The sequence below is a fragment of the Alosa alosa genome, chromosome 1 (genome assembly GCF_017589495.1).
Source record: "Alosa alosa isolate M-15738 ecotype Scorff River chromosome 1, AALO_Geno_1.1, whole genome shotgun sequence".
Lineage (NCBI taxonomy): Eukaryota > Metazoa > Chordata > Actinopteri > Clupeiformes > Clupeidae > Alosa > Alosa alosa.
This window is the reverse complement of record NC_063189.1, coordinates 38,835,849-38,859,254: the sequence shown is the minus strand read 5'-3', so window position 1 is coordinate 38,859,254 and position 23,406 is coordinate 38,835,849. Positions and strand designations below refer to the sequence as shown.

The following is a 23,406-nucleotide window of genomic DNA, read 5'->3' as shown; positions in this document are numbered from 1 at the left end:
GCTGCTATCAACACCGTAAGGCAACAGGTCCAGACAACATCCCAGGTGGTGGTGGCTGAAGGACTGCGGGGGGAGCTTAAGGATGTCTTCACAGACATCTTTAACACTTCCCTGAAGCAAGCCATCGTCCCATCATGTTTCAAAGCTGCCACCATCATACCTGTGCGAAGAAAACTGCTCCATCCTGCTTCAATGACTACCGCCCTGTGGCACTGACACCCATCATCATGAAGTGCTTTGAGCGGCTTGTCATGTCACATATCAAAGCCATTCCCCCCCCACCCTGGACCCCTTCCAGTTTGCATACCGAGCCAAGCGGTCTACAGAGGATGCAATCTGCTCTGCCCTCCACCCAGCCCTCACCCACCTGGAAAAAAAGAGACTCATATGTGAGATTGCTGTTTATAGACTTCAGTTCTGCATTCAACACCATAATACCACAACAACTCATCTGCAAACTTGACAAACTGGGACTCAGTACCTACCTCTGCAACTGGCTACTGGACTTCCTCTGTCAGAGGCCCCAAGTAGTACGTGTTGGCAACAATACCTCAAGCAGCATCACACTGAGCACAGGGGCCCCCCAAGGCTGCGTGCTCAGTCCGCTGCTCTTCACCCTGCTGGACGATGACTGCACTGCAACCTACAGCAACAATCACATAGTGAAATTTGCTGACGACACAACTCTGGTGGGTCTCATCACCAAGGGCTGACGAGACTCAATACAGGTTGGAGGTCGACCATCTGACCCGCGTGGTGCAGGGACAACAACCTCCTGCTGAGCGTCAGCAAGACCAAAGAGATTGTTGTTGACTTCGGAGAGGTCACACCCAACACCTGCCACTGACCATCGGCGGTGCTGTGGTGGAGAGAGCGAGCAGCACCAAATTCCTGGGGGTGCACATCAGTGAAGACCTCTCCTGGACCACCAACACTGCATCACTGGCGAAGAGAGCTCAGCGCCGCCTGTACTTCCTGCGGAAACTCAGGCGAGCAAGTGCTCCACCAGCCATCATGACCACATTCTACCGAGGCACCATTGAGAGCATCCTCTCCAGCTGTATCGCTGTGTGGGGCGGAAGCTGCACTGAATACAACAGGAAAGCCCTGCAGCGCATAGTGAACACAGCTGGAAGGATCATTGGTGCTTCACTCCCCCCTCCCTGAAGGACATTTACACCACCCACCTCACCCGCAAGGCGACCAAAATTGTGAGTGATGCAAGTCACCCCGCTCACAATCTGTTTGATCTACTGCCCTCTGGGAAGAGGTACAGAAGCCTGCGCTCCCGCACTACCAGACTCACCAACAGCTTCATACACCAAGCTGTAAGGATGCTGAACTCTCTCCCTCCTCTCCCCTCCACCCTCAGCTACATAACATCCTGGACATTGGACCCACAATGGCCGCCTGCACTACTCCACTTGCACCTTGAACACTTGCACACTTGTACACTTTACAACTTGGTGTTGTTGTCCTGAAAACACAACACTTCTGCTGCTCTTCAATAACTTGCACCACTATGCCACTTTCTTTATTACTTAGGTCAAACAGAACTACCCAAGCCTTTTATTGGCCTGACTTTTGCACTAGTATTTTATTGACTGTCTATGCACAAGTTCAACCAAATTTTGCTGCTCTTTTTTTTTTCATTATTATATGTGCCCTCCTATTTACTTATTTACTTACTTTTTTGTTTACTTGAATGTTATGTTTGTCTGTGGACTTAAATTGGTAAAATATGTCTTGTCTTCACCGTGGGATAGTGAGAAACGTAATTTCGATCTCTTTGTATTTCTGGAACATGTGAAGAAATTGACAATAAAGCTGACTTTGACTTTGACTTTGACTTTGACCTGTCAGAAAGAGGATGCTTTGCCATCGTGTGTCTGAGTGCACGGGAGAGGGAGAGGGAGAGGAAGAGGTGCATGCGTGATGGCAAGTGTTAGGGTTGAATAGTTTAACAAAACAGTTTTAAAATAGTTTGTAGGCTATTTAAGCATGCAATTTGTGTCCATATGCTATAAGCAACACTTTTGAGAGCCTAAAAGGCACGTTAATAGCCAGCTCAGGACGCGATTTAGTTCAGGACGGATTAAATTACGGCTGGCCCTGGGTGCATGTAGTCTTTTCTGACAGTCCGTTTCAAAAAGGAGCAATTAGACTTTTGGCGTTAAGCTATCGCATAATTTAGGACTTGTCTGTACTATGTCCGCCGAGGTGTCCCGTTATTCACAATTAACGGACAAGGCGGAGGCAGAGAACTCCCGACGCGCAGCACCCGGGTTTGTAGGGTAACTAGTAGCCTAAACATCACTAACGTGCCTCAATCGGGAATTCGCTAAATGAAGGAAGTGGGTGCTTTACTTATTGATTGGTGTTTTTGTAACTTCAGTGTAGATGATTGTGATTCATTGCAACTTCAGCAATGTAGGCTACCTTCCTTACCTTCGAAAAATAGCTCCGTACGTACAGCTGAAGCCCAGTCTACAGTCTGCCTCAGGCCTAGTCCACACGTACCAAACCGATCTTTTTTTCCTCCGTCTTCCCTGGAACCGTATCAAGAATATTTGCGTCCAAACGGATCCATCTCAACACGACTCAACACGTTACTTCATACCACAGGCCTATAGGTGGCACTGTTTCTTTACAGAAATTGACCAAAACTTGCGCTTTACAAACAGACAGAATAGTCTACGACGAAATGGCTAGTGCAAGGAAACCAGAATTGTTTGTGTGGACTGATGGTGAACTGTCAACTGTAGTCAACTGTAAAACTAATACACTTTATTTTACGGTTTGTGAAGGGTGCAGTCCCGTCCTTTATTTGGCTAACGCAGATAGGCCTACTAATCACCTTTACTTTCTTTGGTTGTAGGATAGTCCGTGATTCACATTAGTTTTGGCTATCACCGCAATTAGGCTACTAAACACAAGGCTTACCCAAGTTCTAGGCTATTCTGTCGCCACATTTATAATATTGCTATAAAACCTTCGTTAGTAACAGTCAATACTTTTGCCTGCATCAAATCGGCGCATTTGCATTCAGTGTGCTACCATCGGCTTAACGTGAGTTCTAAAGCGTCTTTGTATGCTTATATCTGATTTCACTTTCGACTGTGAATGCATGTATATATGTTGTAAGACATGTAAAATAAATGAATGACATTGGCACTACGCACAAATTAATGTAGCCCTAAACTTACACCGCACTTTCCTAATAACTTAAGTTCTCTGAAGCGTCACTGACAGTAGCTAGAATGCATAAAAAAAACACCGGGAAAAACAGTGTTCAGTCCACCAAGTCATAAGCTATCGGCTGGCGCAGCACCAGTTGTGATATTTATCTTACGGAGTGTAATCGTAGGTAATGTCATGTATGAAAACTAGTATTGTTAGGCAATACTATAAGTGCAACTCCAGGGCAGCTGAGAAAACTAGTATTGTTAGGCAATACTATAAGTGCAACTCCAGGGCAGCTGAGGTGTGGCGATGACATCATCGACACATAAGCAGGATGTCTTGGTTTAGCTGTCTAAACAAATTCAAACAGACTCACGGTTTCAGATTTTTCCACTCTAGGACCAGGTTTCAAGAAAGTGCGGTTTCGGGCAGTGCGTTTACAGGATTCGTTTGGATTGCATTTGTTTATTTTTTTTTTCACATGGCCAAATTTCCGTCAAGGATTTCCGGGACACTGAAAGACCCGGCTTATTTAAACTTGGGGGCATGTAAACCCACATGGATAGCATGGAACCATCGTTTTTCGTTTTGATCTGTAGCCCCCGCTGGACTGGACCCCGAGAAAGGAGGGTAGGGCAGACACAGTTTTTGTGAATATCTCGAGAACCGTAGGGTTTAGGAGGACCACCTTTTTTTTGTATGTTGATCTCAAGGGGCCATGTCAACCCATTCCATAACCACTCATTTCATGTATAGCGCCACCTAGTTAAACACAAAAAAGTAAAAATGAGGTGTTGTAATCGCAGGTATCTGTGACCTAAGGGACTGGGGCCTAAGAGAATTTTTTAAGCCTTAGGGGAAGGCCCAGGAGAAATGTTTTGGCCTGGGGGGAGGGCCGAGGAAAATTATTTTTTCCTGATCCATGATATTTTTTTCCCTGATCAATGATCCGTTTTCGATATTTTAAAAGGTTTGTAGGCCAAAACATGATTCACGTCTCTTTGACAGAGTGGGCGAGTCCAAAAAGTCGCAATGCTACCTGAATCTCCCACAACCCCCCTTGTAAGCTCGGGTCAGTTAAAATTAATTAAATATATATTTTCTACAAATAGGCCTACTTAAAATATCACGAAAAGGCTAGCATCAATACAGTAAAGTCAACAGTAAAGAAGCTGAAGACGCGAGTTAAAATAATAAAGACACCCCTTCAGGAAAAGCGATTTTCAGGAAAAGCGAACTTCTTGCGAAGCCATTTAAAAGTATGACAGCCAAAACGGGCAGCCTGCAGGAATAAATGTTATGGCACAGACTAGGCTACACAGCCATATCTACCGGTAGGCTATAGGTTCGCGCATGCATAAAAGTTATTAGTTAGTTGTGTTTGTGACTTTAAACAGTGGATGTGCTTTAGTAAAGCTTTGTGCTTCATTCAGCATTATAAACCAGTTTTTACGCTAACGTTTTGACCAGCAATGTATCTCTCTTGCCTACCTTGCCTCACCATTTCTGTTTTTGAAAGAAAGATGTATGTCCATGGCCTTCAAATCTTATCCTAGTGTTCTAATCCTTGGTGGTTGTGTGTGCGTAGCTCTTATTCTCATTCTCTCTCCCTCGCAAACATTATGTCCTGCATGCCTACTGCGTGTAGTTCTACTGCATAAAGTTTCGCAAATAAATTAGTTTGTTTTACAGAAATGGCCTACTGTCACACTGCATGCAGGGGGGAGACCCCTGGAAAAAAAAAATTTACCAGGGGGGAGGGCCAGGCAGAACATTTTTAACCCGATCGTCTGGCGACCGGCCCTCCCCCCCGCTAAATATCGTACAGTCCCTAACAAAGTCAAAACTGCACGACATTGGAAGTGTAGGATCATTATGACACCCACTGAATGCACGCCAAGTTTCGTGGAATTCCATTCATGGGGGGCCATACAATAAATTAATTTATGTTACTATACACCAACTGGCCTGTAGGTGGCCGGAGACAGTTTTCTGTGAATATCTCGAGAACCGTAGGGCCTAGGAGGACCACCTTTTTTTTGTATGTTGGTCTTAAGGGGCCATGTCAACTCATCCCATTACCACTTTTTTCATGTATAGCGCCACCTAGTTAAAAATTAAAAAGCAAAAAATTTGGTGTTTTCATCACAATATCTCTGGCTGACATGGTCAAAACTGCACAAAATTGGAAGTGTAGGATCATTATGACACCCTCCGAATGCATGCCAAGTTTCGTGAACTTTCGTTCATGGGGGGGCCTTACAATAAAATAATTTATGTGTACATTTAGTGACCGTACACCAACAGAGTTTTCTGTGAATATCTTGAGAACCGTAGGGCCTAGGATGACCAATTTTTTCGTATGTTTGCCTCCAGGGGTCATGTTAACCCATTCCATATGCACACATGTGCATAAACAGATACACACGCACACACATACATTCACAGTAATCATATGTATGACACATACTCACACAGTAGACATATGTACGCATGCATGCACATGCACACACACACACACCCACACACATAAACATAAACATGTACACGCAGACATGCACACAATTCAAGAATTTCTCAGAATTATGAACAGGCAAGATGGGGGTGGGGTTGTATAAAATGAATTTTACATGTGAAATCTAGGGCTGTCAAAATAACTGATTAATTTCGATTAATTAATTTCAGAAAAAATAACTGATTAAAAAAATTAGTGCAGATTAATCGATTCCGTATGACCTTTGACCCCGAGCTGTTCTAGTCAGCAAAAATTAGACTGTAAAATGAAGGAGAGAGAAGAAAACGTGCTGCCTGAATCATTGATTGGTTTAAAATTTACTTTTTTTTTTTCATTTACTTTTAAAAAGCGGCCTGATGGTGTTGATAAAAAAATAAAGTGTTGAAAATAAAGTCCTCTGCAATGTCTGCAGCAAAGTGTTGACATTGAGGGGAGTGTTAATTTATTTTCATTGTGTCCCCTAGGTTATATCTGTGGCCTGAAATGGCTTGTATGTGAAAAAAAACTTCTTCCCGAAGCACTTTTGAATTTATTTCCTCAGCATATAAGGTCATATCATAGATTATTATGGCAATTATTTGAACAATGAAAATAATAATAAAAGAGTCTTTGAACTTTAATGTCACTAATGCTGATTATTCAGTGATTCATTTGAATTTAAATATTTAAAATACTTTCACAGCAAAAATTATAAATGCGATTAATTTAGATTAATTAATCACAGAGTATGTAATTAATTAGATTAAATGTTTTAATCGATTGACAGCCCTAGTGAAATCTATGAACTAATCATGTTTTGGTACTTGTTGTCTAGCAGATACCAGTTAGAATTGAGTGTGCATAATGCAATTTTGTGAGACAGTTAGAATCATATATGCCTTTCAGCGTGATTTATGTTTGTGGAAAAAATGTGCTGGACTGGGCGGCGGTCATATTTTGTACCGCTCTGCGGTACATCTAGTTATAAAAATGCTAAATATCGGCCCTAATAATCGTCCAGGCCGATAATTGGTCGACCCCTAGCTCTGAGGCCATGTGTTAAATTCCCTTGTATAAGTATATAGCAGTGTTTTTCAACCACTGTGCCGGGGCACACTAGTGTGCCGTGAGAGATCATCAGGTGTGCCGCAGAAAATTACCCAAATGTCACTCACTGGTCCAGAAAAGCAACTGTTGCATCAAAGAATTTATAACCACATGCTCTCATTGATTGTATGATTGCACTATTTGTGGTATGCAGGCATTGTACAACGGGGGCCCCATATCCAGTATTCATAGAATCATCACATATCCAGTTCATAACAACAGTTAAATTAGATATAGTCCCCTACAAATGAAACAGAACACGCTTGTTTTATTGAGCAGGTCTTGCATAGAAGCCATAATAAGGCCATATCTGTGTATTATTTGAAATTTTAGGCTATGGTATGTTTATTTTTTAATTCACACAGGATGTTAGTGTGCCATGGCACAAAAAAGGTTGAAAAACACTGGTAGTATATATACTCTTTTGATCCCGTGAGGGAAATTTGGTCTCTGCATTTATCCCATTAATGCATTAATGTTAATTGCATTATTGCATATCTTCACCTGCACTTGCATCTTTAGCAAACACTCTTTCAATGCAACAGCAGCTATTTATTTAAAGACACGTTAGCTGACCAAAGCGAGTGCTTATAGTTATGAAGAGGTCTATCGAGAACCCAAATAAGATGATGACATCAACACGTGACATCAGCAAGTCTAGTCTTTTACTCAGCCTACACTGAGTGACTGGGTGACATGCCAAAGTCCTCTCAGTGGATATTGTCTGCTCCTCATTTTTTCACATTGTTTGTGTTGAAAAGTTATTTTATCTCATTATGAGTATTTGATAATGATTTGTGACATCATCAGTTATGATGCAGATAACTGTATTTTTCTTTTTTCTTTTCGTCGTTCAGGGTGAGTAAATGTTGAACACTCCTCTTTGAACAAGCAAAGTTTTGTAGAAAAGCAATGTCTTAATATATTAACAATCAACTAACAGCTCACAATCTTTCATTTTGTCAAAATGTTCATTCAATAAATTCAATGTATTCAATAAAGACACACACACACATACACAAACAAGAGGTGGGAGGAATGGAGATGTGTCTTTTTGAGTATGTATATTGGTGAATGTTTTGCATATAAAAACAAATGTGATTATGTTATGTTAAAGTGTCTCCAGGTGTGACAGGTGTTATTCAGCACACAGTGAGAAGAAAGGAAGGAGATACCGTTACTCTGCAGACACAGGACACTGGAAGCAAGGATAGGATCACATGGCTTTTTGAGGGGAAAATGATAGTGGAGAGTCCAGCCACAAAGGGAGATGTCTACAAAAATGATACAGACCCATTTAAAGGCAGACTGCAGCTGGATAATCAGACTGGAGCGCTCACTATCAGATCTGTTAACTCTGATGATGCAGGCATATATAAACTACAAATCTTAAAAAAAGGAGTCATGTCCACTTGGGAGTTCAACTTCTCTGTGTACGGTGAGTCTAACCTCGGGTTATGTTGCTGTATAATTGTATAAATAAAGTTACACCAATTAGACTTGCATCTCTGTTAGCTCCTGTAAGGTCTCCCACCTTCAGAAGGGGAATTTCTCAGAAATCCTCTCAGTGTGCAGTGGAGTGCTATGTGAAGAATGGCAGTGAGATGAGCCTGTCTTGGTACAAAGGGAATGAGCTGCTGAACGAAACCAGGGTCCAGACGGACCCTGCTGTCACTCTGATGACTGAGCAAGAAGATAACGGCACCTACTCTTGTTTGGCTTCTAATCCAGTCAGCAATATAAAAATCCAACTCAACATTTCTGAGGTCTGTGTCCAAGGTAAGTCAAGCAGCTATTCATATTAGAACATTTATGATTTTTCTTGCCGTATGGTTTGTGGAGCATTACTAATTATTTGTTAAGTCATGCTGTAAATACAATTCGACATAGCCCACTGTAAGCCCATTTAAATTTAAACCCCATTTTCATTTAATATTTATTTTAAGAGATCTTGAGAGTTTGTCTTTATCTTGAGATAACGAAACATGCAGGGTGAGGTAATGACACAATTAGACTTTTCAGGGAAAAGATAATTGTTTTCCAATGAGTAAAGTAAATGGCCCATGTGTGGCATGCTGCAGGCTGTACAGAACCTCATTCTGGGTAGACTGGGGAGCAGGAGTAGCTTATATCAATTATTGCATCACATTTCTCAAGGCTTGATGCTAGGTTGCCTTGCTAGAGAGAATATCCACATTGGAAATGTTGTAATAGCCTGACAGAATATTGGCTTGACTTCACATTGACAAAGACAAAGTCAAAGATACGATCGAGATATTGAATTAAATATATTGTTATCTTGGGAAAACAAATGATTCATTATCTTGTGGTAATGACATTCAAGAAAACATGGCATCTTAAGTAAAAATGAACTGATGGCATCCTGTTTCCATGGTACCTAAGCTCTTTACATCTTTCACAGCTTTAGACATTGCCACAGGTTCTACATTCCTACAAGTCCTTGGAGGGCTATGCATAATTCTGCTGGTTGGCCTCCTTGTGATGGCATTATATTGTTTACAAAAGAGAATCTCCGTAATTAAGTTTGAAGGCAAGTGAAACATCTTATATACAAAATAAACAAATACAAATACCATACATTATGTGAATTATATGGATATATCCAGGCCTATGATAATGCAAACAAAGAAATAACTTACATACCTTTTCCTATTTCTTAGCTGACCACAGTGTTGAAGAAATAAACTATGTTGATATCAACATTCCGGGAAATGCATTAAAACCCAATGTGCAAGTAAGTTGATAGCTGCAAATAGGCAGTTAGATATCTGTATATTTCATTTTTGTCATGATTTTTCCAAATAATTTGATATCTGTTATGTGTTTATTAGTTTATTAGTGAATTTAATAATGAGGTTATTAGAAACTCAGTATTATGCAAATAAAATCTCCCCATGTGCTCTGATCTCTTCACAGATCGAGTTCACCAGAGAAACTGAAACAGAGAAGTTGGTGCAGTGGTCAGATGACATGGTAGTGTACTCAGATGTTAAGACTCTGTGAGGTGGTGAGAGATTATATTATAATATAATATAATATAAAAGTAAGTCACATTGTGTTAGTGTAGGAACAGAAATTTGTCTAGAGATTGGAGAAATGAAGTCTCAGCCAGCCGGGAGTAGAGTCAAAAATCTCAGAAAGCTTTATTCACGGAATCCGGAGACCTACGTCGTGTTGCTAACAGACGCAGTCTGATGTTACAAACAAGGAATCACTTTTTATACCCTCATGACAAACCAGACAAGACATGACATCTCCATTAATGGTACGCAAACCATTTTACAACCTGGGGCCTCATTTATAAAAGTGTTGCGTAGAAACCATCCTTCAATTGATCTTAGATAATTTCTGAAATGATCGTACGTGTGATTCAGAGAAAACGAACGTATGCACAAAAAAACGTGCGTACGCCACCCTTCCAGATGTGCCCATTATAAATCACAAATGAACGTCAACATGTGCGCAGCCGGATGGTTTTAGGTCTCCGCCTTGTAAACACCCCCTCATCAATATCATTAGCATATGTTTTAATGAAATCAATGGCCTAAAAGCTGTAGCTTATGTAAAATTATATATTGAAAACATTGTATAGGCCTAGCCTATGCCATCTGATGTTAACTAGCCTATATGCGTCAGTTTGAATAGCTTAACTAATTATGTTTTTTCCAGCAAAGCTTTCTGGAAAGAGATCGTATGCATCCATGTCCATTGTCCTCTGCTCGCTTTCATTCCTTTTGCTTGCAGTAATGTGAATTAAACAACATTTAGTATGTTTAGGCCTACTTTGTAGAAGAAAAAAATGGGTAGGCCTAGCTTATGAAGGAAAGACCTCTAGGCCTATATAATCCTTTACGTTATGGTACAGTAGGCTACTGTACGTTTCCAATATGACCCAGGGTAATATGCTGATTTAGCCTACAAAACAGAGGACTAAATTATAAGCATGATATGTCATGTAGGCTTAACGTTTCTTTTAGGGTAGGCTATGTTTTTGATAAAAAAAGTAGCTTAGTTCGCCGGTCATTATTCATTCATTCTGCATATCTTTGCTATCATTTTCTTTCAATAATGTCCAATGGCTTAAACATTGTCCTTTATTGTTTGCTTTAGGCTTACCTTTATATTTTATCCTACATTATTCAACTCATGTATTGTCATCTGATCTTGGGCACTGCCAGTCAAAAGCAAAACAGGTGCGGCTCTGCACCTCTTTTTACTTAACTCCGACGCTAACACTAAATATGAAGATGCCCTGCTTTCAGAGGATAACTTCCGTCCCTTGGTTGTGTAGGCTATATATGATATAAAATATCTATAGCCTACATAGCTTACATTCAAATATTACCTTTCTGTTCTGAAGCTGGGAATAGGCCTATGAGCTAAATTAGGATGTAGTGGAGGCTAAGCAGTAAAAGAGTTTATCCACCTCTGAAATTTCAGAAATAGAGTTTAGGCCTACCCACCACTTATTAGAGTTTATCCACCTCTCAAAAGAGTTTATTCACTTTTAACATCACACTGTATGATCCAATACTATCCTATATTCCCAATACTGCACAATAACCTTATCAAACTGTTTGAATGCCTTTTTTGTGAGAACCGGCACAATTGTAACACTTTTTTATTTTTCCAATTCAAACTCGATTTACACAAAGACGATAGACTTGAGAGATGTGAAATTTGACCAGAACAGAGTTGTACATGTCTACTCCATGAAAGTTGAAACAGAATTTAAAAAATATGTTATAGTTTGTCAATAATTTAACTTAACAGCGACATGTACCTTTATTACAACCTTGACGCAGCCATAAAAAAGTGCGGTACAGTTGTAACAGTATAGCGTCATGAATGTAACAGTGCTAAAATCATGAATCCTATAACATATTTTAACACAAAACACTGCTGGGTTAAACAAAGAGCATCTCTTTTCATATAAAATCAACAAAAAAACTCCAAATGTATGACTGTTACAGCTAATTTATTGCATTATTGATTAGCCATTTCAGACCATATGTTACGGTGTTATGCTAGCTCACAATAACCTTTAAATATGCTTATTTTGGCCATATCTACGGAGCCCAGGAGGTGTTATTGCAAGATATTTTTGTGTATCGAGAGAATGTGCGCTCATTTTACTAAATCGTGCACACGTTTTACTAAATTGTGCTCTCAATTTAGTAAATTGTGTGCACGATTTAGTAAAACGTGCACACGATTTAGTAAATTGTGCGCACGTTTTACTAAATAGTGCGCTCATTTTACTAAATTGTGCTCTCAATTTAGTAAAACGTGCGCACGAGTTAGTAAATTGTGCGGTCAATTTACAACAATTGAAATGAGAGCACAATTTAGTCAAATGAGCGCACTATTTAGTATTGTGAGAGCACAATTTAGTAAAATGAGTGCACAATTTAGTAAAATGAGCCCACGCTTTCTGGATATACCAAAAAATACCTTGCAATGACACCTCTAGGGCTTGTACATATCCACTTGATAAAACCAGTAAATATAGTTGATAAACTGCTTATTTCTTACATGTCTGAAGCATTTGGTCCAACAGTGATATTTCAAGTTGCTGTGTGAACTTTAATTGGGTGGTCGCGGCACAAAAATCATAATCCATAACTCCTAATGAGAATGTCACAGGCGCGCTTGATAAAAAATCAGTTCATTTTGCCATAGAGACTGGTGTTACAACTGACCCGCACAGGTCATGTTTTTATTTTCATTTAATTGCATTTGCTGTGACTATATAAATCAAATGGCACTCATATGAACTTGAAACAGAGGGACTGAAGATATGAATGACATGCAATTGAAGTCCACACGCTCAAATTTCACGAAGCAAACTTGAACAAACAGTTCAAATCGCGATGCTTGAATTTTGCACCTTTTTGCTTAATATCTCTGGTCGTATTTATAGTAGACCATTCATATTTGGATGGCTGTAAGATTATACATAATTACATGATATGTGTCTGTTTACGTTTCCGTAGTACACCATATCTTGAGAATAAAACACTGTTACATTTGTACCGCTGTTACAATTGTACCAGTTCTCCCCTAGGTCTTGGTGGTTTTTTTTTTAGATATTATGAAATAAGTAGCCTAAGCTATAAGTTTTTTCACTTTCTTAAGTAGGCTATAGTTCTCATTAGCAGTTTTATGCCAAACCATGAATTAAGCTGCGTCCAAAAACGTCTTTAAAAATCTTCTGATATTGATCATGCATGGCAAAGAAAGACATGAGATCGTTGGTCTTGGAATTTTGAAAATGCATTGCACTTAGACCTCAGATTACTTGCAGTAGGCCACAAGGAAATGGTCGTACGTCAAGTTTGAACCTGACGTGGAGATAAGCAGTTTTCCACGTCAAAGACGGTTTTATAAATCTGAGCGTTGGCATGGATTTGAGCGTAGGCTACGCACGGTCTAAGATCAAATCTGTGCGTAAGAACGCTTTATAAATGAGGCCCCTGGTTACTCAAACAGTTGACCATATCTATAAGTTTGTATCCCCTAACCACCGACATCTATGGAATCCAGTCAAGATTGACCCCAAGACAGTAAATAAGGTCTTGGGCGCTAGCCCGCCGGAGCAGAGGCCTGGCACTCCACAGAGGCATGGCATTCCACAGATGTTGTCTCATAAATCTCTCCTTCTACTCTCTGCTTACAGCAGCATTTCCCTCTTTAACATGTTCAGAGCACACCAAAAGACTAAATGGATGAATATAGCACACACATATATGGGGAACACCTTTAAGGCCAAAATTTCTTACTACATTAGTTCGCTGTGCAGGCTAGACATTTGATAATTACGAACTTAAACCTTTTGCTTTTCTCTTTGTGCTACTCTAAATTTGGTGTATTTGGGGTCCACAGTCATTTACACATTCGGTAGTTCTGTTACTTATGTAACAAATTCAACTTATATTTTTGTATTTTATGTAAGATTCCCAGACAGGGCTTTTGTCCCGACTGAGAAAAAAAATTGTACAATTTGTTTATCCATACTAATGTATGTGAATGTTGTGAATGTTAAGTCCATACATAAATGCAGTGTTGAACCTGAAAACTCCAAAGGGTCTTGTCTCAACTTTATTAATATGTTCATGAACCATGAGTTGTGCTGCAGCCGCTGTGGTTGACTTAGAATGTACATTCCTTTGATCTTACAAATGGCATCAAAACAGCTTATTTAACACATAGTGTTGGTGACTATGATGACACACAGTGAACTGTTTTTACTAGCTGATTCTAGTGTTCGAAAAACATTTTGCTAAAGGTCCTACCCCTGATCACACAACCTCATCAACACACAATATATATATATATATATATATATATATATATATAAAAAATATATATATATATATATATATATATATAAAAATATAAAATCAAGCTGGTATTTTCATTGACATACTTGAACCTCCTCACCACCCCAAGCTGGTTAAGCACTCTTAAGTCAAGGAGCAACACAGGGGAAAAGATACATATCTAGACACATACTGTTTACTCACAACGTTTTTTGTTCCTGAGATTAACACGAAGACAAGTCACATTTCCTGCAATTTTTGAAATCTCTACTTCCTGACATTTTTTAAATCTCTACTTCCTGTTTTTGTTTTCTTAGAGGCTACTTCTTACACAAGTTATAACACAGGATATAACAGAGAGGGGAGATGATGGTCTACTTTTCTTTCACCCTGTTTGCAGTGGGTGCACATATCGCAAGACCGCACATTGACATTGCTCAGTTGATGTCAGTATATTTGTGTTGATGTGTTAATATTGTATTTCTGTAGCCAGCCAGTTTCATCATGTCAATAGGTCAGACAAATTTGTACTGATGTGACACGAAATAACACAATTGAAATACTTTCCGCTGTACTTAATCTGACAAGGCAACTGAGACCAGGGTCTTAGTGCCAGCTGTGCACTCGACTTCCTGTAGATTAAAAAAAAAACGGCACAGCGGTCCCTTATATCCTGTGGTTGGATACACAGTAATTTGATGATTCATATCATGGTGGGAAACAGTTTATGCCTCTTTAAATAAGACACGTATAAGGTCATGTTATACCTTTAGACAGATTATAATAACTGAAGATTACTTTATTTTTTTATTGAGAAATTACACAGTATGTCAGTGTAGCAATATGGCAGTTGCTTAAAACATCTTGGATTCAATAATTTATTGAATTATGATTTAATGTTTATTCAGTCACACTGTCTTTGTGCAGCCCATATTGGCCTATCTCAGGGGATAACAAATATGTAGCAACACTATTTGGAGAGTTACTGTGGATTGGAGTGGAGTTTTGTGGATGATAAATAATTATTCCTGTGGGTGCCTATAATTTTAATGTTTGCAAAACAGTTCTGACCACTGACAACTGTTTCCTTGTTTTCAATGTAGAATGTATGGAACTGTTGCCATGTCAAACTAAAATAAACTAGCTAAACAAAGGGCTTAAATGCAATGTAACAGTCCCTGGTTCAGAAAAGGCACACACCACAATATGGAAAGTACCAGCTTTTACACCAGCAAGTGATGGCCTCTCTTCTCAGATGTCTCTTCTCTGTGGCTCCTTTGTAAAACTTGTTCATGCGATCTGCATGAAACCTGCACCATGGCTACATTTAAAACCAAACAGGAAGTCACCGCCTTGTGTGCTATACGGATGACATAAAGTAGCTGTTGCCCTATATTCGGTGCAACATAGATACACTGTATGTTGACTACCCGTCAGCACATATCTAACGGAATTACCCAATCTGATTGCAAAAATAAAGGCTGTTTATTATTCATTATTACCCAAATGCTTTACATCAGAATTTATAACAATAACAGAGGATATGTAAAAGTGAGTGATAACAGAACCTGTTGGCTTTGTTTTGTTAGACCAAAAACCAAGACCAATGATGCACCCTGCTATAAACATTTCAGTAGTAATGGTCTTAGTACAGCCCTGTAGGTTGATTATGATTGATTTTAAAAGGCAGAAATAAGTTCACAGCATGTCTAGAGACTATCTGAAAACTCTTATGTAGCAGTTCCAGTAATCAGAGAGCACTGATTGGATGTTTTTATTTCCTGTCAGGAGACATCAATGCCAGTGTACTTATTGATTTATTTAGCAAATATTTGAATTCTTATTTAGCATCTTTGAATTATTATGTCAAATAGACTATTCCATCTGATTCACTGCCTCTGAAGTGCTCCACCAGCAGGGCAGCCATGACCACAGTTACCAGGGCAGATAGCACCAGGCGCACCACAATGGCGTCGCAGCACTGAGAACACTTTCCACCTGAGAGAGCGGAACAGAGAGAACAAGGAACATGCAGTGAATGTTCTTTCTATCATTGCATTTTTGTGCTGCACTACAAGCTGTACCTGTGTGTTGTATGTAGAAGGTCTTCTGTACCTAGTAGGACTGTTTGGTTGTTGACTGGATTAGCAGCCACACAGGTGTAGACAGTGGTGTCCTGCTCTTCAACCACCAGGGGGAGCATGAGAGTGATGTTGATGTCTGGACTGCTGGTCTTGTTCAGCAGCTCATTCCCTCTGTACCAGGACAGGGTGACCTCTCTCCCATTCTCCACAAAGCACTCCACTAAAACAGCCGATGGCCTGATGATTGATTGATTCCCTGGTATGGTGCTCAAGACAGGCTTGGAGACTGGAGCTGCGTGGGCAAAGAGAAACTATTGGCAAACACAAGCTGTCTTGCCATGAGAAGTTAACCCATGACTGGTAAGCATCTGCTTACATGTTCAGAGAAATAGTGGAAAGGAAAACATTTAAGACACACCATAAACTGCACACTGAAACCATGTGACGTTTGAAAACCCTCCACCTGTTACATCAACGCGATAGATTCCTGAGTCTTTGGCTGTGGCATTCCTGATGGTCAAACATCCTCTTTCTTTGTCCAGCTGCAGTCTGTCCCTGAATCTCTCACTGAGCTCTGTATTTATGTCCATCTGGTAAATCTGGGCTATCAGAGTGCTTGGATTCAGATGACCATATGACCAAAGAACCTGGTCATCTAACTGAACCTTCTTGTGTGCAGATGTGTGAAAAGTGAAGCTCTCGCCTTCCCTGATCTTCATCATCTGTTCTTCAGATTCCAAAGTAGGCAGCAGAGCTGGAAACAGAACATGAAAACAAACCACAGGAATAAGAACCAGATTGGGTTTGAGCGGAAATCACAATAGCCTGTCCACTCCACTGCGTGGGAGGTCAGAAAGAGGTCATGGAAATTTCACATGTATGTTTTGTGAATCCCTTCAAGCTTTCTATTCACTTATATGAAAACAAACAGTAATTTAAATGTGAAAACCATCCTCAAACCAGCTCCATCTATTCATATATTGAATATCTGAAAGAAGTGGTCCAGATTGATTTTGAGTCGTATTCTAAGGTTAACATGTTCATAATGTCACTAAAATGTGTTGCTGTGATACAAATTGATATGAATTAATGTTAAGTTTCAAAATCTATTTTCTTTTTGCCTCAGTTCTGTATTTCAGAAGTAAAATATTAAATCAAACCAAATCCTTTACCTGTAGCAAAAGACAGGAGAGCCAGAGTGACACGAAGCATCTCTGTGACATGTGATGGTTGCATATAACACAGCCTATTCATTCTAAGTGCAAGTTTAAGTTGAGGTGTTTGAGGAAGTGGGGCTATTTTCCTCCATCACTCAGACTGTTAATGGAAAATGAGAATGCTAAAAAGGAACTGAATCACCACAACGTCTGTCTTTGAGAAGAGCATTTGAAAGGTGTAACTAACATAACATGTACATTACACTTTCTTCGACAGGTGTCAGATGTACTTGTGGTATACAGATGTAGACAGGGTTGAACAGCAAGTCTATGGCAATTCAGTTAAGGGTTATATAAGGAGTTCACTGGGACAGAAATGCTACTAAGGATCCTATGTAAAAGAAGTCAGAAACCAATTTGACCACCGTAACTGTAGTGCTATTTAATTTAGTATGGTAGTTCAAAACCATACCGTATCAGCTTTGGGGGTCATACGGGGGCTTCAGTTACATCTCTGATTGGCCAGCAGTTCGGGAAAGTGCCCCCTCTCTGAACTGGAGCTCACTGCCGCCTGGTTTGGAATAGAAATTTGTGTGATGGTAGAGATGGACATGTTTTTCAGAATATATCTATTAGTTAACCCTCACACACATACTGAACATTCAAATGACCCACTCATCCTAGATACAGTATATTTATTATGACCACCGCGCAGCGAAACGGCGGTCATATAGGTTTAGTCAGATGGATAGCATGGAACCATCGTTTTTCGTTTTGATCTGTAGCCCCCCCGCTGGACTGGACCCCCCGAAAGGAGGGTAGGACAGACACAGTTTTCTGGGAATATCTCGAGAACTGTAGGGTTTAGAAGGACCATTTTTTTTTGTATGTTGATCTCAAGGGGCCATGTCAACCCATTCCATAACCACTCATTTCATGTATAGCGCCACCTAGTAAAAACAAAAAGTAAAAATGAGGTGTTGTAATCGCAGGTATCTGTGACCTAACATAGTCAAAACTGCACGAAATTGGAAGTGTAGGATCATTATGACACCCTCTGAATGCACGCCAAGTTTTCGTGGAATTCGTTCATGGGGGCCACACAATAAATTCATTTATGTTACTATACACCAACTGGCCTGTAGGTGGCCGGAGACAGTTTTCTGTGAATATCGAGAACCGTAGGGCCTAGGAGGTCCAACATTTTTTTTGTATGTTGGTCTTAAGGGGGCATGTCAACCCATCCCATTACCACTTATTTCATGTATAGCGCCACCTAGTCAAAAATTAAAAAGCAAAAAATTAGGTGTTTTCATCACAATATCTCTGGCTGACATGGTCAAAACTGCACGAAATTGAAAATGTAGGATCATTATGACACCTTCCGAATGCCAAGTTTTGTGAACTTTCGTTTATGGGGGGCCTTACAATAAAATAATTTATGTGTACATTTAGTGACCGTACACCAACAAGGATTCCTGGGACACTGAAAGACCGGGGTACACGAAACTTAGTGGGCATGTAACCCCACATGGATAGCATGGAACCATCGTTTTTCGTTTTGATCTGTAGCCCCCCCGCTGGACTGGACCCCCCGAAAGGAGGGTAGGGCAGACACAGTTTTCTGTGAAAATCTTGAGAACCGTAGGGCCTAGGATGACCAATTTTTTTTGTATGTTTGCCTCCAGGGGTCATGTTAACCCATTCCATGTGCACACATGTGCATAAACAGATACACACGCACACACATACATTCACAGTAATCATACGTATGACACACACAGTAGACATATGTACACATGGATGCACATGCACAAACACACATACGCAGACAAACACACAAGCACGCACAAACACACACACAAACAGAAACACGTACACGCACACAATTCAAGAATTTCTCAGAATTATGAACAGGCAAGATGGGGGTGGGGTTGTATAAAATCCCAATGTCCTATTGCAGTGACAGGGACACTGTACTGCAGGAGATGTTTTCCTTTGCATGAATGTTAAATTGAGGTCCTGAATCACCATGGTTGTTAAAGATCCCATGGCACTTATCGCAAAGAGTAGGTGGTTCCCTGATTTGCTTTATTTATGTACACATTCATAAAGACACACACACACTACACAAAAACACACACATACATGCACACAAACACATAAACAAACATACACACACACACACACACATATGCACCCACACATACAAACACACCTACATACACAAACACACGACACACACACACACACACAAAACACATATACACAAAAACAACCACACACTCTGCAGACACTCAATTACAAACACACAAAAAAGGAACAAAGTAGGAAATTAACACAATTTGACAAGGAAAAAATGTGCTGGACTGGGCGGCGGTCATATTTTGTACCGCTCTGCGGTACATCTAGTTTTGTATACTTACAGTTGCATTTGTTTTTAAATACTCAGGAGTCAACAAAGACCCTTGTTTTTATTATTACATTGACATTCACAAAAAGAGGCTGTAGACACACAACAGTATGTAGGTATCATAAGGCTCATAAATAGACCAACACAAATGTTACACGAATAGCTATTTAAATGAGTTTACTGTGAAAATGATGGCCTCTGTGCTGTCAGTGAACACAGGATGTGGTGGAATGGTTCTCGCTTATCCTGTAAACTAAGTTCACATTTAAGCTTTTCACCCTCTCTTCTTCACATATCTGTTACACCATTGAGTAACAGTCTATGCATAATGTGTGTGTGTGTGTGTGTGTGCGTGTGTGTATGTATACACACAATACATTGAAGGAGGAGTATCTAGAAGGTATATATACGTATGTTGAATGAACAGTAATTTAATTTAACAGCCTACATTAAAATACTTGACAGTATCAATCAGACATATAAGACAATGTCATGACAGCAGCTGAAAAACCTTCAATTGTCTCTTTTTTCTCACCCACGTTTTGTCTTCCTTTTTTACCCCTCCCACCTACTGTCTTTCTTGCTCTCTTTTCTGCACCTATTTGCCCTGGGCTGACTTGCTCCTTCAAAATTCTGGCGGTTTAATTGTTTCCCCACCCCCCTGAAGTTCAGAGTAGTAAAACAAGCAGCAGTAAGGTGAGTACACAAATTTACATTTATTATCCTATCTTTCCGTAAAGCACTGAGCATCTTTTAGTTCACTCTGTTTGCTAAACATTACATTTTGTCTCTGAAGGATTGTTTTATTGCGTTTCTTTCCCTCTTCCCATTTTAATATCCATCAATGAACACGTCTTCAGGAACCTTAGGTTTCCAATTTTAATATTACATGTTCTAGGTAATATTTACATGTTCAAAATAACTACAAACATTTGTGTGGAATGGTATTAGCGTTCTGACACAGAAAGCTTTGATAATTATCACAGCCTCAGCAGCATCTTTTTTTGTCTCTGAGGTAATCAGTTCTTCTGGTAGTGTGCACTCTGACCTGTGTTTGTTGACCACCACAGGCCATGTCTCTGTGGTGACATCTTTTTTCTTTTTTTTTGTTTTTTTATCTATATCAATATCCTGTTCTGTAGCCTATAGCAGACCATGTGCTTGTGTTTGAGGTTTGCCGTTAGTCTGGTCATAGTGACAGTTGTAGTGATTAACCAGTGAAGAGATTGTGTGATGAATCTGTAAACAAAACACAACATGGAGAATACATATACAGCAGAGAGAAATAAACATGCTTTTCTTGATTTTGGTATGTGTGGGTTGAGCAGGAAAAAAGTAGTGAACCATATCTAGCCATACTCGTCTCAATTCGTGTTTGCTTGCATTCTGCCAGTAGTCTCCTAAAATATGCAGGTACAGTATAAACCCCCACAAGTGGCTTAAATCAGCACTCAAATAAAGACTATGATATGGTATGGTATTTGAAGACATATTGTTCCACCGAAGACATTGCAACAGTGGATGTGAATGATGGTAGCGTGCCATGTGCACTTTTTATTTCCTGTCTTGCTTTGCAGATGGAACAGCAAAGAAGCCACTTCCTGTGTGTGTTTGTGTAGGTGTGTTGGTGTGTTCACTTGTACTCAAAAGGCAAGACTGTAGGTGTGTCCACTTGTACTCAAAAGGCAAGACTGTGTAGGTGTGTTCACTTGTACTCAAAAGGCAAGCCTGGCTGCTGCTGTGTTCACTTGTACTCAAAAGGCAAGCTTGGCTGTGTGTGTTTGTGTAGGTGTGTTCACTTGTACTCAAAAGGCAAGCCTGGCTGCTGCTGTGACCTGTAGATGTTTAGCCGTTATTCCTTTAATAGTTTCCTTGGTCTTCTGATATGGAAGCTCGCTTTTTGCAGCCACAAGTTAAGTCAAAACTCTGAAGTCATAGTCTTGAGACACTAATTCAATATGTTGAGGCTAAAAAAATAGACCACCAGAATCAATAGACATTACCCCAAAGCTTATCATATGGAGGCCAATCCACTAACTTTTTGACGTGAACTGCGAAATTATTTTTCTAAAAACATCTCTATGGAGAATCACATTCACTTCACTCAGGGTTAGGAATGAAACCAGTAGGGGGTGATGATATTTCCCTGCCTTTATTCTGCTCTTAATCCGCTATAGCTACGCAAAAGTAATTTTAGGCAAGTCCCTCCACTCGGCGGCCATATAGCAACGCTTTTTGGGCACTAATCGGGCATCCTATTCAGTAGAAATGCGTGTGCGCAAGGCTTCACAACACCAATCTTGCTCCAGCGGCGAGTTCACACCACATGATTGGCTCAATGTATTCACAACACACCATATGATTGGCTCAATGTATTCACATCACACCACATGATTGGCTCAATGTATTCACATGTCAACGTTTTGCCAAGGAAGGGGTGTGATATGTGTAGTAACGGCCATATTGGCGTTACAAACTAGCCCCATGCATTTCTATGGAGGGTATTTTGAGTGCTGTGTCTCCTCATTAGAAAGTCTCTGGCTACGCCTCAACTCTGTACTCTGTACAGGAATGCTAAGTGCAGACTGATGGCAGAAATGTGCAGAAAACTTCAGTGCTGACCTGTTGAATGTAAACCACAACGGTTAATTTAAACACCATCATCATTTATCATCAGTTATTATATTTATTTTAATGAAAAGGAAAGGGGATGTCAAACTCATATTAGGCAGTGAGCCGGTTTTGTTGGAATGAGATGTTGTGGGGGCCATCATTGTCAGCATCATTTTTCTGCATGGGTATCAGTGTTGTTTGATGATATACTCCTTTACTATACCCACTTATGAGCAAACAAGTACAAATCATGTACTGCCGTCATATACTGCTCGTTCTCTCTTGAAATACCCGACTTTCATGTCAGTTTTTTCGGCCTCTTCTTCCTTCCTGAGGATGGTTTGTAGTGCTAGGTTTAATCAATTATTAAATCATAGATATTTCTTATTAGACATTGTTGAAGACAACTGGATGCGAATACCAAAATATCTGGGGGGAGCCTGTATGAAACCTGCTGACGGGCCTGATCTGGCCCACAGGCCTGACACCAATGCGTTAGACGTTAAGTCAGCTGCACACAGACCTAAGCCATAGTCCTTATGGGCAAGTCCCCCCACGCCTTCTTGGTAACACACTGCGGGCAGTTAATCAGGCAGCTATTTTCCTATTCAAGTGAATGAAGAGGCATACAGGAAGGGGCGGGATATGTGTAGACCACTGCCATATTGATGTTACAAACTAACCCTATGCATGGATGATTCTTTGAGTGCTGTCTCCTCATTAAAAAAGTCTCTGCCTAAGCCCATCTGGAATGCAGCCCACACAGCCCACGGTTTCCTTATTGTGGTTTGCTCACCTGCTCACTTAGCTCTTAAGGGAAGAGGTTAAGCTAACAGGGGAAGTCACTGCATCAGAACACTGATAATGATGTCTAACAGCAATTTAGTCTTTATACGTTTTCAGAAGTAGTTTTCCAACAAGGTGTTTTAAAAAAAATACATAAATATTTTTATATATTTGTAATCTGCAATTCATATTTTTCTTCTCCTCTTTCAGATATAATGAAGCCAAT

At 40.0% G+C, this 23,406-nt stretch overlaps 3 protein-coding genes across 5 annotated transcripts in view; 2 read left to right on the top strand and 1 right to left on the bottom strand.

Moving 5' to 3' along the window:
- The window catches only part of LOC125299593, a 355,198-nt gene that overhangs the window by 244,764 nt on the left and 87,028 nt on the right, over positions 1 to 23,406 (top strand). The window lies entirely within an intron of this gene.
- On the top strand, positions 7,403 to 20,924 carry LOC125299669 (CD48 antigen-like). Of its 2 annotated transcripts, none has more exons than XM_048251049.1 (7): positions 7,403 to 7,642; positions 7,902 to 8,222; positions 8,411 to 8,563; positions 9,207 to 9,335; positions 9,466 to 9,539; positions 9,722 to 9,778; positions 20,449 to 20,924. In XM_048251049.1, the coding sequence occupies exons 1-7, from the start codon at positions 7,597 to 7,599 to the stop codon at positions 20,479 to 20,481; spliced, it is 813 nt and encodes a 270-aa protein (XP_048107006.1). In that variant the 5' UTR covers positions 7,403 to 7,596; the 3' UTR covers positions 20,482 to 20,924. The 2 variants fall into 2 exon arrangements, with proteins under 2 accessions (XP_048107006.1, XP_048107002.1); XM_048251045.1 differs by having other exon boundaries at positions 8,300 to 8,563.
- LOC125299721 (HEPACAM family member 2-like) lies at positions 15,739 to 18,134 on the bottom strand. Of its 2 annotated transcripts, none has more exons than XM_048251129.1 (4): positions 17,384 to 18,134; positions 16,675 to 16,965; positions 16,243 to 16,503; positions 15,739 to 16,125 (listed from the first exon to the last, which is right to left on the bottom strand). In XM_048251129.1, the coding sequence occupies exons 1-4, from the start codon at positions 17,463 to 17,465 to the stop codon at positions 15,989 to 15,991; spliced, it is 771 nt and encodes a 256-aa protein (XP_048107086.1). In that variant the 5' UTR covers positions 17,466 to 18,134; the 3' UTR covers positions 15,739 to 15,988. The 2 variants fall into 2 exon arrangements, with proteins under 2 accessions (XP_048107086.1, XP_048107093.1); XM_048251136.1 differs by having other exon boundaries at positions 16,630 to 16,965; positions 17,841 to 18,134.

What these genes read in the sequence shown, in the direction of transcription:
- LOC125299721 (XM_048251129.1), bottom strand. Translation starts at nt 17,465, where the DNA reads ATGAATAGGCTGTGTTATATGCAACCATCACATGTCACAGAGATGCTT. An exon ending in TCTCCTGTCTTTTGCTACAG is followed by an intron (nt 16,966 to 17,383) that starts GTAAAGGATTTG and finishes TTCTGTTTCCAG; the next exon opens with CTCTGCTGCCTACTTTGGAA. An exon ending in CAACCAAACAGTCCTACTAG is followed by an intron (nt 16,126 to 16,242) that starts GTACAGAAGACC and finishes CCGCTCTCTCAG; the next exon opens with GTGGAAAGTGTTCTCAGTGC.
- LOC125299669 (XM_048251045.1), top strand. Translation starts at nt 7,597, where the DNA reads ATGATGCAGATAACTGTATTTTTCTTTTTTCTTTTCGTCGTTCAGG. An exon ending in CTCCGTAATTAAGTTTGAAG is followed by an intron (nt 9,336 to 9,465) that starts GCAAGTGAAACA and finishes CCTATTTCTTAG; the next exon opens with CTGACCACAGTGTTGAAGAA. An exon ending in CATTAAAACCCAATGTGCAA is followed by an intron (nt 9,540 to 9,721) that starts GTAAGTTGATAG and finishes ATCTCTTCACAG; the next exon opens with ATCGAGTTCACCAGAGAAAC.